Below are 18,325 nucleotides of genomic sequence, written 5' to 3'. Positions count from 1 at the left end.
TTTTCTTCCTCTCATCAGCCACCCAGTGTAAACACGATGCAGTGTACGACACCTGTGGTCCAGGCTGCACCAAAACCTGTGACAACTGGAATGAGATCGGACCGTGCCGTAAGCCGTGCGTGGCCGGCTGCCACTGCCCCGCCAACCTGGTGATGTTCCAGGGACGGTGCATCAAACCCACAGCATGCCCTGGACGGTGACCCCTATGAGCTGGGGGAAGGGGACTGAAGGGAGGGTCATCTGAACTAAAACTAAGGGTCCAAACTAGCAAAGCAGAGTTTGGGAAGACACTAAAGGGTCTCAAGTTGACAGATAAGATGCAACAAGGTACTCAGGGTCCATAACTTCACAAGGAAGTACGCTGTCGTGACTTAGATGCCAGCGATCCAAACAATGGTGACGGACTGAAGGGAAACTCAGATGATCATCTGATCACGGAGCGTTCGATTTCTGACTTCCTCTCGCCTCTTTGTCACACTGTTACTACACCAGTCGCCACCAATTACAGTTTTGGAGAATAAAAACTAAAATCTCAAGCGACAACTTAAGTGGCATTTGGAGATTTTACAACTCACGAATTACAGGAACTACGGCATGTTGCCATGGACCCTCAGGGAACAGTCTGGGGCCAGCGGACTCCTCTTAGAGCCAACATGGCGACTGAGTTTCTCTCGCAAACACATTAAAGTGACCAACAGAGCATCTGCATTTGGAATAGTGAGATTCAAAGTCAAAGAGAAACTCGGATTCATCATATCAAAACTGAACTTATCATCTCTATTCCATCATTTCATACTGTAAGCTAGCCAGATTTATATGAAAGACAGACAAGCTTTTATATAATTATTGTTCTAATTATTAATATTATTGCTATTATTTGTTGTTGATGTTAATTTATATATCAGTCAAATGAAATGTTGTAGCAAGAGCCAGAATCATGAATATAATTGTGTTATAAATGATTTAAAGGGAAACAAAAGCTATTTATATATTTGTTGTGTATTTTTTGTTACTGTTTGAAGAGAAATGCCCAAATGTGACTCAGCTGTTGCACCATCGCAGGGATTAAGTACTGTATTGTATTATGCTCAGTGTACAGGTTGTAGTGGTTAGTAAACTGAAGGTGTTCGTGAAAGCATATGTTTCACTTGACGATAATTATTTAAGACCAGCAATATAATCTTTTCTCGAAGTTCATTTTTGACTGTCGTCCTTCCTCTATGTAGTGCTGGAGAAAAATCGAGATTACGGCTGCTAGTTCAATTCCCAAAAGAAGCCAGTGTTTAAAAAAAAATGAAGTAAAGCTGATTTCATGTTTATCTGTGGCTCCTTAGATTTATCTCCACTAAAGATAAAAGACACAAATCTTGAAAGAAAAAAAGATGTAAAACTATTTTAAATACATTTGCACAGCTTTAATACACTTCAAATTTATACAAACATATTTCACATGAACACATCTCTAAAATAAAACATAAGGACTAAAAGCACCAAATACATTAGAGTTCATTCAACAGCAAACTGAGTCTCCAGGGTTGTACAGGTTTTAGGGGATTAGACGTGTGTCCACCTGTTTCAGTGGTTTCACTCGCTTTGACAATTCGCCACCCTCTTTCACTTCAAGCAATGTTCAAAAGCAGAAAAAAAAAAATGACTGCAGTCTGGCCCAGGTGGAGAAACAAAACACTGACACATGGAAGATAGTGAATTTTCCCCCCTGTTCAAGAAGAAATACTTACATTTCACCTGCTACTGTAACTCTTTCTAGTACTGCACAGTATGACAGTCTTATAACTCACAATCATGTCTGCTTTGTTATGTGAGTTAAAAAGAAAAGACTAGCTTCAGTTTAGAACACTGCCCATAAAATGAACGTAGCTATGAGTCAATGTCAAACATCAAAATGTTGATGCTGCACATCCACTCGTAAAATCTCTCATTTCAGGAGTACAGGATAGCAGAAAACTAGAGCAAATTTACTCTCTTTTGGTAGCTGACACATCTTTTTGAATAAATGATGCACGTACTGGGATGCCAGTTACACGCGTTTTCTACTCCTTGTTGATGTTTTCAGTTTGCAAGCCTTGTACTGCTGAGGTTGTATATGGGATAGTGCTATGCTGGGAATTACATGAGGTCAGCTGTTTCAAAGTTTGTTCAACATTAAAAGGTGCAAAATGTGAGTGTGGTGGCTGGAGTCGATGGAGCATGGTCCATCCACTCCCACACAGTCCTGAGAAGAGGCTTAACAGCATCTGTATGCGTGTACATGGGATTCAGAAAATCCCTGTAATTGTTCCTTATATTAAATGTGGTTTTTAAGTAAATGAAAGTTCAGTTTTAAGCCGTCTGTACAGAGTGATGCGTACGTAAGGGGCAGCTGGATTATTTGAATACACTTGTTTCTTCCTCTGCAAATGAATGCAGTCACACAAAAAGGTTTTGAAAAAGTAGCATGTCAAAGCCTCGGTCCTGAACCACAGTATGGTATATGGGCCACACACATTACTGTGGTTGCAAGTAGGGCTGCCACAAACGATTATTTTGATAGTCGACTAGTCACCGATTATTTTTGCGATTAGTCGACTAATCAGATCATCATCCATTGAACGTAAAAGTACAGCTTATTGCACCAGCAGCATCTGCTCTTATATAACTATCATTAGCTTACAGCTTTAAGTGTTTAAGGTCTGTGCTAACTAAAAATAAAGACAAGATGATAGTTAATTGAATACTAATTAAATGTGCAGATTGTTTCGGTGGAGTTTAATAAACTCAGCCGATTTACTCAGGAACAAATAAAATACTGAAAAAAGCCAAACAATAACATTTTTAAGTTATCTAAGTGACTTGTATATGTTTAACCTGAGTAGGGCGGTGGGTTTGAAAACGATCTGCCGGGAGTCCGGTGCTCTCATGGCCCCCGGCTAGCTATCGAGCTAGTGGGTAACAGACGCCTCCGAAAACGTCGGAGCGCTTTTGAAAATATGTGGTAAACTGAGCAGATATTTGAGGTTTACACAGCTACATTCTCGCCTGAAAATATGTTAAACGTTTATTTTGTGACCCAGAAAGAATAATAAGAGTAATATTAAAACTAACTAGCTGCCGCCATTGTTGACAACTGCGCTGGGCCGCGCTATGAATTCTGGGACACAGTTTCTTCTTCTTCGGGGTTTAACGGCAGCTGGCATCCTTGTACATGCAGTGCTGCCATCTTCTGTTTCAGTCCGTTATTACACTCTTAAATCCTGCTACTTATTCCTGCTTTTGGGATCTTACAAAGCTTCAAATGACGCGTCGACTATTAAATCAGTCGTCGACGATTTTGATAGTCGACGTAATCGTGACTAGTCGACTAATCGTGGCAGCCCTAGTTGCAAGCATTAAACAGAAGAAAATAGACCTAAAAAGACGCTTTGGGTCACATAAAGCGGGTCTCTGCAGACAGCTGTATTGATTAAAATAGACCCTTACAATCTCAAATTTAACACTAATTATAATAAAGTACATCTAATGTTAATCTTAGAGTAGAGTAACTATTTAATTATTTTGATGGAAATTTCCTTTAAATATGACCCAAAACTTGTTACCAGTTTCAAAAATGACAATCATCTGGCGTTTCATCCTAAAATTTTGCATTCGTCAAAATTTCTTTAACAACAAATACTGTGACCTTTAAGTCTAATCATTCTGTAATAAAACTCCTCGGTTTTCTCTACACTGTGGCTTGTTATACTGCATTCATAATCACAAACAGGATCTTCACAGTCTCTAGCAGAAATTGGAAGAAAATCACTGATACAAATCACAATTACACATAAACTACAGAAAAAAATGAAAAGTACAATTACACACTGGTGTCGTTAAGTGATTTTCACACATTTAGGACACAGTAAGAGATCTGTTTGTGTTCTAACTACTGGAAACACTATGTTTAGTTTATACAATGGGTGGCACCTGTTCAGAGGGTGCAGGAAGCATGATAGAAAATTAATATTACCAGCTCTATGCACACACAACCACAGTGCAACAGGGATCTGACCAGTTAAAGTCTGTTTAACTTGTGGTTTGACCGACTGAGAGATTTTCATTGTCACATACAACCACTGCAGGCGATGCCTGGAAACATTTCAGAGCTGCAATAAATGCATGGAAAAGGCGTTACACTGTGAACATTCCTGTACATCTTGCACATGACGAGGGGCATTTCAACTCTTTGGCATTTTCAGAAAAAGACACATTCACTTATTTTTTCCAAGCTAGCATGCTTTAAGGCGTGGAATGGTACAATGGTATAGGTTTTATATGAAAATACTGGAGCAAAAAAATAAAATGTTCTCTGTTTGCAAATGATACATAGCTGATACAACAAACTTGAAAGTGATGATTAACACATTGCATGCTTCTGGGGCAAATTAGTTTCCCCCTTTAATTTGGTTCTTTGATTTTATTTAAGTATTTTAATCTTGACAGAAATTTTGTAGAAGCCAACCCTGATGCACCCGTCTCCTTTCAAATATGATTAACTTGTCAGTTATGGCCTCACAGACCGACTGGAGGATTAAAGTCTGCATTTTCCTCTGACCATCAGGAAAAAAAGCAAACACGTGCGTTTGTAACTACTGTTTCATATAAATAAGCTTAGAAAAATAAAAGCTTGTGTGTCTGGCACCACAGAGTAGACAGTGGAAGTAAAACGCAGCTGGTGAGGAAAGTTGAGCAGCTAATTAGTTTGACATTTTTGGGGGGGGGGTGGCAGTTGAATTCAAAAGGGAGCTACAACACTAGACTTACATTCTATAGCTTACTTACATGTTATTCATACCAGCAATCTGAGTTTCTGCTCGTTGTTGACTCTTTTCTGCCCCCTTGTGGACATAAAACAAACTAATTGGAGCTTTAAAACAACATGCAGCATGTTGCCCTGTTAATTTTCCATGAGCGTAGATAAGCAAACCACAATCTCAACCTGCTAAAAGGTGACATCTAGTGAGTGTAGTGTTGCTACTTGAAAAATGACCAGCAAACAGCAAACTAAAGTTAGCATCAGCAACTGATACTGATTCTGCATCATGTTCCACAATGACCTCAAAAACTTAGTGGATGACAAAATACCTGCGGCATTTGTTTTCTTTGCTTTGTTGCTATTTGCAGATCATCTGTGCAATTCTGCTATTTTTGTACTCTTAGCAAAATGAAAACAAAAAACAAATATTACAGCGATGATCGCACAGCTACAGAAAATCTTGCTTGCCAAACCATAGACAAAACTGAAAGAAAAAAAAATATTAATGATACAAGTAAATAAAACTAGCTGCTCTAAGTACAGAAAATATGTATGTGCACTCTAATATATAATCTTCCAAACCTCTGAAGAATTTTTTTCTTTGTCTCCAGTTTCGCTATACAAAACAAGATATACATCTAATAAAAAATACACTCTTAAGTTCCAGGCTGGCCAGCTTTCAGGATATACTAAAGCAAATTAAAAAAAATATATGTAGTCAAACCAACCTACACAGCTGGGGTCAGCTATCACAGCAAAGAAACAAGTCAACCAGGCAGAAAGGAGGAGGAGTGTGGACAGAGAGACTGACCAGCAGAGCTCAGTCGTCATCGCTGTCACTGCCTGACTCGCTGAGCTGAAGGTCATTTCCTGTGGGGAGCAGAAGATAAATGACCATAATACCAAAAATGCAGTGTGGTAGCACAGAGTCACTGGCAGTGAATGAGCAAGATTAGCAGCAGCACAGAAAACGAATGCACGCATGCATAAATTCCATCTCTTGACCTGACCAAGTCTAAGTATAACCCAAAGGTACTCACGGAGTGTGTTCATGAGCTGGTTGTTCCCCTGCTGCCGGTCAGGTCCTCCGTTGGCCATGGGGTGGCGGCTGGGTGACGTCTGGCTGAGGGGTCGGGGGGTCTCGAGCTCTCCGTCGCTGCTGCTGCTGTCATCGCCGCTCCCTGAGGCGCTGCCCGAGTCGGAGGAGCTGCTGCTGCCGCTGCTGCTCATCTGCTCTATCACCTCCACCTCTGCTCGCAGCTCTGTTAAGAACAGCAGAGAATCGCTACAGTTAACACAAAGACATTCAGCATTTACTGAAAGATTGTTTATAACAAACTGTAATGTCCTTACATTTATTTAGAACTATGTGATACTTAAGTGTGTCACGTAGCATATGTTTAATATAGAATATGTTATTTGTGATGTTAATCATAAACTATAGTTATGTCAGGAAAACCATCTCTTCTATTATGAGCTATGGCCGTGTATCACCTTCCTTACCTCTCTTGATGTCATCGAGCTGAGGCTCTGGGGAGGGGTTGTCCTTAGATGGGGAAGGAGAGGTTTTGATCCCAGCCCCGGGTTTAGTGGGGGCCCTAAACTGAGAGGTGGGCTGGCTGGACCGAAGCGACTGCTGCTCAATCCGGGCCTGGATCTTACTGCTGCCTTCTGCCCTGTAAAACACACACACAACAGATGTGATTTCACCTGGATTTATTTAAGAGTAACATAGAAGCCAGCCTGAACTTCCCACTTCAATAACCTTAATTTTGTAATCACTGATATCTCACCTAGTTTTCTTGACCTGGATGCTGCTGCTCAGTTTCTCCAGTACAAACTCCCCAGTGTCGTGGTTAATGATGAGCACACAGTCCTTCTGGTATGGCCGCTTGTTTCCTTTGAATACTGTCATGGGAGGGGTAGAGCCCTGAAAGAAAAAAAAAGAAAATGCAAGAACTAAATATGGACAGTCTTGGCTAATTTTGCCAGACCCTATTACATTAAAACAGTGGAAGAAGGTATCATTATACAGTGCTTATTCCTGGTGTGACTGACTCGCTGACTTCGGTTTGAATTGCTTTGATTGTACAAAGTCTGTTTTTACCCTCGATACTGGATTTCTATATGTGCAAACATAAATACAAATGTAGTATCTAAGGTAAAAACAGACTTTGTACAATCAAACAAGCTTGAAAAAAAAAAATCAGTATTTGGTATGACCACTGTTATTCCTCAACACAGCCGGAACTCTCTTAAGTAAGCTTTCTTGTAATTTCTTCAAGTGGCCTCCAGGAATAGTTCTCCATGCTTCCTGAAGGACATTCAAAGCTGTTTTTGGATGTTGGCTGCCTTTTGTTTTGTTCTGTCAAAATAATCTCACACTGCTTCAATAACGTTGAGGTCCAGGTCATTCCACAACTTGTTCTTAAGGACACGACTTTCAGATTTTGTTCATCTGATGTAGATTGTAGTTTTTTGGGGTTTTATTAGGCCTACCACTTATTCTTTTATCTTCTAAATGTTCACTTTTCAACCAATTTGTCTAAGGACTCCCTGCAAACCATGCTGAGATATGCCAAGTATACACCTAATAGCTATTTGGGAATCACCTGATTGGTGCAAATGTTATGGTATTTTATGCCAGGCAATCTGTTATAAATTGACTGGCATAAAATACTAGCAATGCTAGAAACAAATTGCCTCTGGAAATGGTCAGATACAAGGACTGGACTGAAAGGAGCAAAAAATGCAGCCAGTGTTTAAAAAAACAAAACAAAAAACAAGCAAAAGAACAATCAAAAAGACCTTGACGAAGCCTGGAAAAGTATTGCTCAAACCAACTTAAAAAAAAACTACAAGAAAGTCTCATAGCTTGGAAGCAAAAGGAAATGAAAAGGCATTTATAAACTTTTGCACAGTACAGAATGTGAACAGATATTCATCTAACATGCAAGTGCCACACTTCCTGGAAGTACCAATTCAGTCAGTATTTAAGGGCGATGAATTTGATGCTAGAAGAATGGAAATTGTTTTATTATTTGCTTAATTTACAGAAAGAAGTGCACATCATGCAGTCTTACTGGAATATGAGGTAGTGTTATGGTAACTTCATCTCCTTTCCCAACTTGAAGCTCTCCCTCACAGCTTGTGTCAATCGATGCTGGTTTGAAGTCATCTGAAAAGGAGATGCAACAGATAATTTAATCAGGTGCTTTAGGAGACATTGTATGTAGGTAATTCCAAATACATGGACATTTTATTAAGTCTCTTAAACAAATATTGAAAAATTATGAGCCGACGAACCCAGATTTAAAACCTGAGAATGGGGAGTAAAACGATAAAATTCAGTGTATAATGCTGCCACACCATTTGCAACAAATACTTACTTATATTGTTTTCTCCATATAATTACCCATACACAGACTGTGTAAAACACAGCCTCTCCGTCCATGTGAGAAAGAGAGTCTGACACAACAGTAATCTAACAGTGCGCTTTGTATGGTGCCAAAGTTTTATTTAACACATCGCGCAGTCTGTCGCACTTACATCTGATGGTGTGAAAGGAAGACTTTGGCCTCTTCTCAAAGCTTTCTCCGAGCTTCAAAACATGCTCCTCTTTGTCCAGCAGCGGATTCGTGCTCCCGTTCATGGCTCCGTTGGTTTAATGGTTACTAAAACTCGCATTTAGGTCAAATCCCACGAAGACCCGAGAGCAATCTGGCAAGTTGAGCAGGATCAAAATAAGATACCAACTACAACACAAAGTTAGCTTGCTGTGGCTAACAGTTAGCAAAACATCACGTGGCCACGCCTTTTCCGCTTTTGGTCCGGCTCTCAAATATCGCCGAAAGTGGGCTGTGTTAGCAACGTCACCTGTTTTCATTAAAGCAAAAGATTTTTCAAAAAAAAAAAAAACAACGCATTTCACTACATAATAACCTATGAAAATATTTTCAGTGCTTTAATTTAGTCAGTAACGAGTAATTATAGAAAACGCGCCACTCGATGAGAAACGGAATAAAGTAGTAAAGACCACACGACATCATTTAGTTAACGGACAACATGGATGCATTAAATGTGGAAAAAGTACGGCTACCCTCAAATTTGTTTTAAAATAAAACTCTAAATCAGTTAATTGGGGTTAGCATGTTTGAAAAGTCTATTTTTCATAAACGAGTATAAACAGAACGTGGAGACACTTTGTGGCAGTTTATCATGGCATTGTCAGAAAGTGGGGTTTTGAGTGGTGATATTAACTGTACACATCCTGGAAAAGAAGAGTCGAAAGACCAAGCGAACACCCCCACTGCCAGGGTTTTAACTCTGGGGGAGCAGGAAAGACTGAACGGTGAGCGGGCTCTGGTGTCTGACTTCAAACAGATGAAGCTGGAGAAAGAAGCGCAGAAAAACTGGGACTTGTTTTACAAAAGAAACACAACAAATTTCTTCAAGGATAGACACTGGACCACCAGGGAATTTGAAGAGCTCAAGGCATGCCGAGAGGTGAGGAAATATTTACAACAGACCACACCAGAGGAGGTTCATTTACAGGATATTAAACATAACATCTGTATGTTTTGAAATATTTGAGTTGTATGACTGCCATGCATGTGGTATTGTGTGAAATAGATAAAAAATGTACTGATTTTAATGTATACAATGGACACCCTAAAGGAAAATTGAGGCTTCACAGGCCATGACTTGACATTATCAGCTGTGTAGTGTCTGATTTTACTTAATTACCACCTAATAAAGTAAATGCTTTTCTCTAGAGCTGATATTTAGAGGTCAGTTAAAAGCTTGCAACTTTCAACAGTAATTTAGCATAAAGGATATTGTAAAAGTTTTTAAGTGAGTTTTTGGAGTTTCACTATTAAAAATCATTAAGCTGAGTTGAGAGACATGAGTAGACTAATACCTTGTGTTTGTGGCTATTTTTTTTCTCTTTTTTTTGCCTGTCCTGTTTGGCTCTTTTGCCATCAGAATTGTTGTCTAAAGGCAAAGAAAGATGCCCAATGGATTTACTTTACCAAATTGACCATCCCAGCCTTGCTGTAATGGTCCATTTGATTCACCTTTTATTGTTTATTTTATTTTCACTTACTGAATACGGGACAGACTTGACTGGGGGAAAGAAGGGGAGAAAGAAAGAGGGAAAGAGAAACAGCTGAGAAGAGGGACGGGGGAGAAGGGCAAAAGACAAAAACCAACAGAACGGGCAGAAAAAAAAATGCATATATCAATCACCTGGATTGATATATGCATCATCATAAGATGGCGCCGGTGAGGTCGGCTGCCGTCACGACTGCTCCGACCACTTTTTCTTTGTTTTTTAAGTTAGTTTTCAGCGTTTCTAAATCGGCAAAATCATCACCATTGGGTACATTAGGTATGACAGTGACACTCTTGTTTCTATTGGTATACAATGTACTCACAATTCGAAGTTTTTAACTCCGGATCCGAGCTGGCCGAGTGAGATCTCGAGGGAGAACAAAGGGAAGCGGCGGCGGCCTAGAGGGAAGCGAGCCGGCATCAGGAACAGGCTGAGAGCTCGTGCACACCGCACACCTCTGCCTAGCATCCTGCTCGCCAACGTCCAGTCACTGGAGAACAAGCTTGACGACCTCAGGGCCAGGATAAAGTTCCAGAGAGACATTCGGGACTGCAATCTCCTCTGCTTCACCGAGACATGGCTGAACCCAGCGGTGCCGGACCACGCCATCCAGCCGGCCGAGTTCTTCTCGGTTCACCGCATGGACAGGACACGGGACTCGGGGAAGTCAAGGGGAGGCGGCGTGTGTTTAATGGTGAACAACAACTGGTGCAACAGTGCGAACGTTGTTCCTCTCACACGCTCCTGCACACCAAATCTGGAACTACTGTCCATCATGTGTCGTCCTTTTTATCTACCTCGGGAATTTACATCGGTCATTGTAAGTGCCGTTTATATTCCACCACAAGCGGACACGGTCACCGCCTTATGCGAGCTGCATGAGGCACTCACACAGCACCAGACACAACACCGGGACGCTGCGCTTATTGTGACGGGGGACTTTAATAGCGCCAACCTCAAACGCGCAGCGCCGAACTTTTATCAACACATCACCTGCCCCACCAGGGGTGAAAGGACACTGGACCACTGCTACACTACGGTCAAGGACGGCTACAAGGCACAATCCCGCCCCCCGTTTGGCAAATCTGATCACGCCGCCATCTTCCTCATGCCAAAATACAAACAAAGGCTAAAACAGGAAGTTCCGGTTCAGAGGAAGGTCGCGCGCTGGACGGATCAATCGGTGGCCGCGTTACAGGACGCACTCGATGACGCAGACTGGGGCATGTTCAGAAACAGCTCCGACGATGACGTCAACGTGTTTACGGAAGCGGTTGTGGGATTCATCGGGAAACTAGCGGATGATACCGTGGAGACAAAGACTATCACAACGTTTCCCAACCAGAAGCCGTGGGTGGATAAAACCATCCGCGACGCTCTGAGATCCCGCACCGCTGCCTACAACACGGGACTCATGACGGGGGACATGGACCCGTACAAAGCCGCGTCATATAACGTGCGGAGGGCGGTGAAAGAGGCGAAGCAGCGCTACGGGAGGAAACTAGAGTCACAACTCCAACAGAGTGACTCTAGGAGCCTGTGGCGGGGACTAAGGACAATAACGGACTATAAAGCACCAACAACCGGTATGACGAACGCGGCCGTGACTCTGGCAGACGAGCTGAACACTTTCTATGCTCGCTTCGAGGCTGCAGCTAAGGTCTCCAACAATGCTAGTGTTAGCGGCGCTAACGGCTGCAGACAGGAAGATACTGCCAGCACCGGAAACGTGCTCATCATCTCCGAGCATGAAGTAAGGAGAGCCTTCAAGAGAGTGAACACCAGGAAAGCAGCAGGACCAGACGGCATCCCAGGTCGTATCCTAAGAGACTGCGCATACCAGCTAGCTCCTGTGTTCACTGAGATATTCAACATCTCTTTATCTCAGTCGGTGATCCCCACATGCTTCAAAGAGTCCATCATTGTTCCTGTCCCGAAGAAACCCCACCCTGCTTCTCTCAATGACTATCGCCCTGTAGCCCTCACCTCAGTAGTGATGAAGTGCTTTGAACGCCTGGTCAGAGACTTCATCATTTCTTCACTACCAGACACACTGGACCCACTACAGTTCGCTTACCGTCCAAATCGTTCCACAGACGATGCCATCTCTCATCTCCTCCACACATCACTCACTCACTTGGACACTAGAAGGGGGAATTATGTTAAAATGCTCTTCATAGACTACAGCTCTGCATTTAACACCATAATTCCCTCCACACTCACCACCAAGCTGGAGGAGATGAGAGATGGCATCTATGTGTCAGTGGATCTCCAACTTCCTAACTGGCAGACCACAGGCAGTAAGGATGGGCGGACATGTCTCAGCCTCCACCACTCTCAGCACTGGAGCCCCCCAGGGGTGTGTTCTGAGCCCCCTGCTGTACTCTTTGTACACATATGACTGTGTGGCCACTACCAGCTCCACCACCATCATCAAGTTTGCTGACGACACCGTCGTGGTGGGCCTGATCTCTGATAACAACGAGACGGCCTACCTGAAGGAGATTAGGAATCTGGAGAACTGGTGCCAGAGGAACAACCTCCTTCTAAACGTCAGTAAGACAAAGGAGCTGATAGTGGACTTCAGCACTAAGCAGGAGAGGAACTACCAGACCCCCGTCATCAACGAGTGCCCAGTGGAGAGAGTGGACAGCTTCAAATACCTCGGAGTTCACATCACGCAGGACCTGTCATGGTCCTGTCACATCAACACCGTGGTGAAAAAGGCCCGACAGCGTCTCTACCACCTCAGACGCTTGAGAGACTTCCAACTGCCCTCCAAGGTGCTCAGGAACTTTTACTCGTGCACCATAGGGAAACATCTTAACCTGGTTCGGGAACAGCACCATGCAGGACAGACGAGCTCTACAGAGGGTTGTGCGGTCAGCTGAGCGCACCATCTGCTCCGAGCTCCCTGACCTGCACTCAATCTACAGCAGGCGGTGCTGGACCAAGGCCAGGAAGATCGTGAAGGACCTCAGCCATCCCAACAACAGACTGTTCTCTCTGTTGAGGTCAGGAAAGCGATTCCGCTCCCTGAAGACCAACACAGAGAGACTGAGGAGGAGCTTCTTCCCGCAGGCGATACGGTCTCTCAATCACACCACCACACAGTACTGACCCACACATATGGTTCTTACACACACACTGGACTTTCTGGACTTTGGTTTTGCACAACACTGGTCACTATATTCTTCATTTCCGGTTAATACTTGTACAGCTGCTGTTATTGTGTATATATTTATTTATATTTAGATTTCTTCATACATTCTTATATAGTTCTATATTGTGTATTGTGTATTTTGTTGTACAGTTATTTTATTTTCAACTTTAATTTATATATTTATCTTTATCTTATTCTTCCCAGTTAAATTTACCCTTCATTCTACACTGAACAAAAATATAAATGCAACACCTTTGTTACTGCTCCCATTCCCCATGGGATGGACGTAGAGACCTAAAATTCATTCCAGATACACAATATAACCATCCCTCCCAAACAGTGGTCACAAAGCAGTCCAAATGTGTGGTAGTGGGCACATCTCCCATATTGAGATAATCCATCCCACCTCACAGGTGTGCCACATCAGGATGCTGATCTGACATCATGAGTAGTGTGTACAGGTGTAGCTCAGACTGCCCACAACAAAAGGCCACTCTGCACCCTGGTGACATACCCCTACTCCAAGGTCCTGCATGTGTGGGTGGTTGTGGTGGAGCAGGAAGAGGGAGGCAGCTGGAGATGGGGAGGGAAGGAAGGGAGGGGCAAGTGACCCCTCCCTGGGGCCAGCTCCCCCGCTGACCCCAGTAGGCACCCCCATACTCCGCGACCCGCCAGACCGGGGCCCAGTGCAGCAGCGCCTCCCTGCCCCACAGAGCCCGGGACATTCCACCCAACCCCACCACAGAGAAAACTGCACCCACCCCACCATCCACTCATCTTCCAGACTACATAAGACAATAAACACCCAAGGAAGCATGGAGAACTATTCCTGGAGGCCACTTGAAGAAATTACAAGAAAGCTTACTTAAGAGAGTTCCGGCTGTGTTGAGGAATAACAGTGGTCATACCAAATACAGATTTTTTTCAAGCTTGTTTGATTGTACAAAGTCTGTTTTTACCTTAGATACTACATTTGTTTGTGGCTATTTTTAATTTATCTTTGTCCCATCTGGCTTGCAGTTTGAGTCCCAGAAGTTGGTGCTGCTGGAGGCAGGCTGTGGTGTTGGAAACTGCATCTTCCCTCTGCTCGAGGATGACCTCAACATCTTTGTTTATGCCTGTGACTTCTCACCACGAGCTGTTGAATTTGTCAGAGTAAGCTCTATTAGTGAAGCTGTAATACTACTTTACATTCAATGGATTCAGACATTTTAACCTGAGAATCTTGGAATCAACAAAAAGAAAAAACCCCACTGAATTTTGTAAAAAAAAACATTCTTTCCTTTGTTTTCTTTGTGTTAACAGCAAAACCCTCTGTACTGCCCCGACCGCTGTTGTGCCTTCCAGTGTGATTTAACTAAAGATGACCTGATGGAAAATGTGCCAGAAAGCAGTGTGGATGTCATCACACTCATCTTCGTCCTGTCAGCTGTCCATCCTGACAAAGTGAAGCTGGTTTTGGAGAACATTAGCAGGGTGAGAGCAGAGATGGCGTGTGGATAGATTTAGTATAAGTCTGTACTCCCAACAGCTTGTATAGTTTAAATGAAATGATAGGTGGGAGAGTTCTCTCCTACTGGAACTACACAAGCACTTGCTTTCTGTACTCATAATGTGGATAAAACGAAATGTTTGATTGAAAGAAGCCTTTAATCTGATGATGTATTTGGTGGTTAATTTCTAGATATGCTTTTAATGTGCCACATTAGTCAGATTGAAATAGTTTAATGTGATTTGCATGTGATCTTAAGGTTTTGAAGCCTGGGGGATTTATCCTCTTCAGGGACTACGGACTTTATGACCATGCCATGCTCCGATTTAAACCCGGAAATAAGCTGGGAGAGAACTTCTATGTACGGCAAGATGGAACTAGGTCCTACTTTTTCTCTAAAGGTCAGTAGTTTATTCTAAGGAAGTTATTTTTTGTTGATACTAACTTAGCTTATCTCTATAATTAGAGATAGATATATATATTACCGGTTTAGAAATGTGTGAATTGAGGCTTCACACCTTTTATTTTATTTCAGAATATCAGCACATTCATATGCAAGAACATTGACCTTTCCTTCCTTGGTCACTCATTGTTGAGATAACCTTTTCAAGTAGAGAAGGCTCAATTTATGCATTTCATCTTTTTATGACACATCAGAAAATCTCTAAACCTTTTTCTTTCTTTTTTATAACTGCCCTCAGAGGTCCTGGCTGAGCTGTTTGAGAAGACGGGCTTCAAGTGCGTTTCTAATGACTATGTTCTTAGAGAGACTGTCAACAAGAAGGAGGGACTTTGTGTACCCAGAGTGTTCCTGCAGAGCAAATTTATGAAACCAGAGAGCTGAACTTTGCGTTTGTCGTCTCACAGATCTACAGAGGTTTTGCAAAACATAGCACTGAAATGTTAGATAAAAACTGGACAGTAAAAGGTGAGGGAAATGTGTGCCAAAACTTTACCAGAATGGAAATTGGGCCATCAAGGTAACTTAGCAGTATGTACTCCTGCTATCTCCTGACCAAACCACCTGAGGAAGGCTCCCAGAAAAGCTCTGCTCCCAACATCTAAAGGGATTTGATTGGATTTTTTTCAGGGGAAAGAAAAGGCATTAAACATGGTTGTTTAAACGTTCACAGTTTGTGATACCGTTCTGAGAAACACTTTAAATATAAACCAGTAATATGATTGCTAATAGAATTATGACTTTCTTGCCCTTCATTCCCCTAATATTGAGTTCAAGTCATCATTTAAAAATGTATTTTTTTAAATAAATGTATTTTATTATTTTCCCACATATACTGTGAGAGGACATGGTAATCTGTGTTTTATAATTTCCCACTTTTTGATGTGAAATTTTAAAAAATTGTTGAGGATGAAAAAGCAAAGCCTCTCATTCTGTTTGAGGTTCACATTTTATGGGCCATGAATCCCTGTGGTGGATGTATGGATATTTCCACGTTTAAGAATAAACATGCTAAATTTGCGCCTTTTTTTCTAAACTATCTTAACTATCTCTCCTTCAGACGATTCAATGAAAACGTCTTCCCTGGCAGATGTCACTGAATGTTCATTGTATAGAAACAGAGAAGAAACCTTTAAGGCTGCTAGGATGCCAAAATCTAAGACATCCACATTGCCCAAAGCATAAATACAAAATAGATAATTCAATTATCTATGAGTTATAAATTATTATTCTGTAATGTTTTTCAACTTGTAGATTAAGACATTTCAGTCTATATGAAAAACTAGATGAGCAAGTGTGTGAACAACCTTCGAATCTAAATATTTATTGTGAAGACGTTTTATTTCCTTTGATTTCTGAGTAGCAATCAATTCAAAGACTAACAGTAACACGGGCTACTAAAAATGCATAAATTAAAAATCTATTTAATGGAGAAAACACAATAACAAAAAATTAATGACAGGAAAATTATTTTATTTTATTTTTTCTTCCTTGTACCCATTTCGAGGACTCCATATTAAACAATTTAGTTGATAAAAAATTTACATTGATCACACTGGAAAAGGTCTTTTGAAGCATAAACACCTGTAAGCAGTATGAGCACAAAGCTATCAAAGTTCTCAACTGTGACACACAAAGGCCTAAAAGAGAACTGCCCTTACTACAGTACCATAAGCTGCTCCCAAGATCAACATGTTTGCCGTTGTTTCGATTTAACAACAAATATAAGAGCTTTTATACGTGAATGCAGTTTAGTTAAGTTTTGCATTCATGTATGTTTGCCTTCATCGTACTGTACATTCTGCTAAAAAAGACCACTGTGGTGAATCGGTTTAGGGCCTGTCAAGCTACTTGCAACATGCACTAAATGTGGCTTCCTGTTCAGCAGCTGTGTCGCCCACTGACTTTCCCAGTTTAGAACACATTAAAGATTTGTTGTGCCTCTCAAAACAGAAATGTAATTTGGTGTTTGACACAGTGCAATTTATTGGCATCACAGTGTTTCATGTCACAGATATGAAATTACCATTTTCAGATTTTATATGTTACCCAGTGGTGAAAGTAAAAGATTTTGGGCGGCTTTAGAAATCACAGTGAGTATCAAAATTGCATAAATCCCTCTAAAATTTAATGTAAAATAAAATAATCCAAAATGACAATTATTTGAGTGAATGGGATGTGGGTAAAGATTAAAATAATAAATATTTATATTAAAATATAATTCAATCTTGTAATATATTGAGCTAGTAAAGTGGGCTATATTGTTTAAACATTTCACGTATGTTTTTAAACATGAACAAATATGCATTTTCATGACAGTAATTTCATAATTTGCTAACTAGTAAAGCTGGACTAGTACTAGATTACAATCATGAAGATTGTTTCATTAATTAACACAATGTAATATTCTGATTCTGAAAACGTTTTCTGTGGTTCTGGAAGAAAAGTTGTGGTTACCAAAAATGTAACGAAATTAAAATTAGTCTCATTCCTGAGAAATTGCCATTTGCTTCAGTTCTACGTAACAAATTTTTTCATGAATTAAGACACCCTTAAAAATGTTGAAAATTGTGATTAGTGAGATCCGGTGATATGTTAAGCGAGGTGCCCTATTTAATCTGACCATGCACGCTGCTTTAAGACTGACTTCAAAGCAGTACAATGCAGTTGATACAGTTTCCTGTCCCGTGGTTTGGCTTCTTCGAGCTTTCTACTAGTAAAGCGAGAAATGAAAGTGCCAAGACAGTTAAAGATGCTCGTACCAGTTCATTCTAGGTTATGGTTTTTTTTTTACAATCATTAAATAAAATATGATGAATGATTTTGATCAGTAAAATAAATACAACTAACTAATTCTGTTGGAGAAATTAATGTTTTATTAGTATTTCTGCTATATTTTGTGGGGATTATTTGTATTGTTGAGTTTTATTTTTTTATTACATTTTCTTTCTTTATGATTTATTAATCATCATATATCCCAATTCAGGTTAATTATTTCTGCCGTGGCTACGTGCTCTCTAGTGTGTGGTTTTAAAAAATAAATAAATAGGTGAGTATAAATTTGGATGATGACATTGTGGTCTGAGAGATAGAGGCAAGTTCCAACCTTGATATATTTTTTTAACCTGGTGATGGTTGCTGTGGCTTTTCACACCTTTTTTGCAACCAGCTACTGCACCGACACAGTCAAACCAGCACGTACTTAAAGGTCTGTTTGTTCCACTGAATCTCTCCACATTGCAGCAGCCTGGGTTTCTTTCCTTCTCTGCTTTCACTTTCAACATGTGTGCACAGCATGGCTTCCA

General features: G+C 41.1%; 3 protein-coding genes across 3 annotated transcripts in view; 2 read left to right on the top strand and 1 right to left on the bottom strand.

Annotated features, from left to right (window-relative positions):
* Positions 1–3,706, top strand: part of bmper (BMP binding endothelial regulator) — a 35,636-nt gene extending 31,930 nt beyond the window's left edge. The window contains exon 17 of the mRNA XM_086312170.1: positions 19–3,706. Within this exon, the coding sequence (XP_086168296.1) occupies positions 19–200 (182 nt within the window). The 3' untranslated portion in view covers positions 201–3,706. The remainder of the gene's footprint in view (positions 1–18) is intronic.
* On the bottom strand, positions 1,401–8,891 carry eaf1 (ELL associated factor 1). The gene is made up of 6 exons (XM_086312174.1): positions 8,339–8,891; positions 7,873–7,967; positions 6,583–6,719; positions 6,293–6,465; positions 5,830–6,051; positions 1,401–5,659 (listed from the first exon to the last, which is right to left on the bottom strand). Exons 1-6 carry the CDS (start codon positions 8,439–8,441, stop codon positions 5,610–5,612), a joined length of 780 nt encoding a protein of 259 aa, XP_086168300.1. The 5' UTR covers positions 8,442–8,891; the 3' UTR covers positions 1,401–5,609.
* mettl6 (methyltransferase 6, methylcytidine) lies at positions 8,823–18,266 on the top strand. The gene is made up of 5 exons (XM_086312173.1): positions 8,823–9,295; positions 14,089–14,223; positions 14,374–14,544; positions 14,820–14,961; positions 15,262–18,266. Exons 1-5 carry the CDS (start codon positions 9,008–9,010, stop codon positions 15,402–15,404), a joined length of 879 nt encoding a protein of 292 aa, XP_086168299.1. The 5' UTR covers positions 8,823–9,007; the 3' UTR covers positions 15,405–18,266.
* Positions 18,267–18,325: the final 59 nt, after the last annotated feature.

Source organism: Aulonocara sp. 'chitande type north' Nkhata Bay, linkage group LG11, assembly GCF_057382095.1.
Source record: "Aulonocara sp. 'chitande type north' Nkhata Bay isolate Kocher_YH1m ecotype deep benthic linkage group LG11, A_spYH_male_GT1.1, whole genome shotgun sequence".
NCBI classification, from domain to species: domain Eukaryota; kingdom Metazoa; phylum Chordata; class Actinopteri; order Cichliformes; family Cichlidae; genus Aulonocara; species Aulonocara sp. 'chitande type north' Nkhata Bay.
This window is presented reverse-complemented; position numbering and strand designations above follow the sequence as displayed.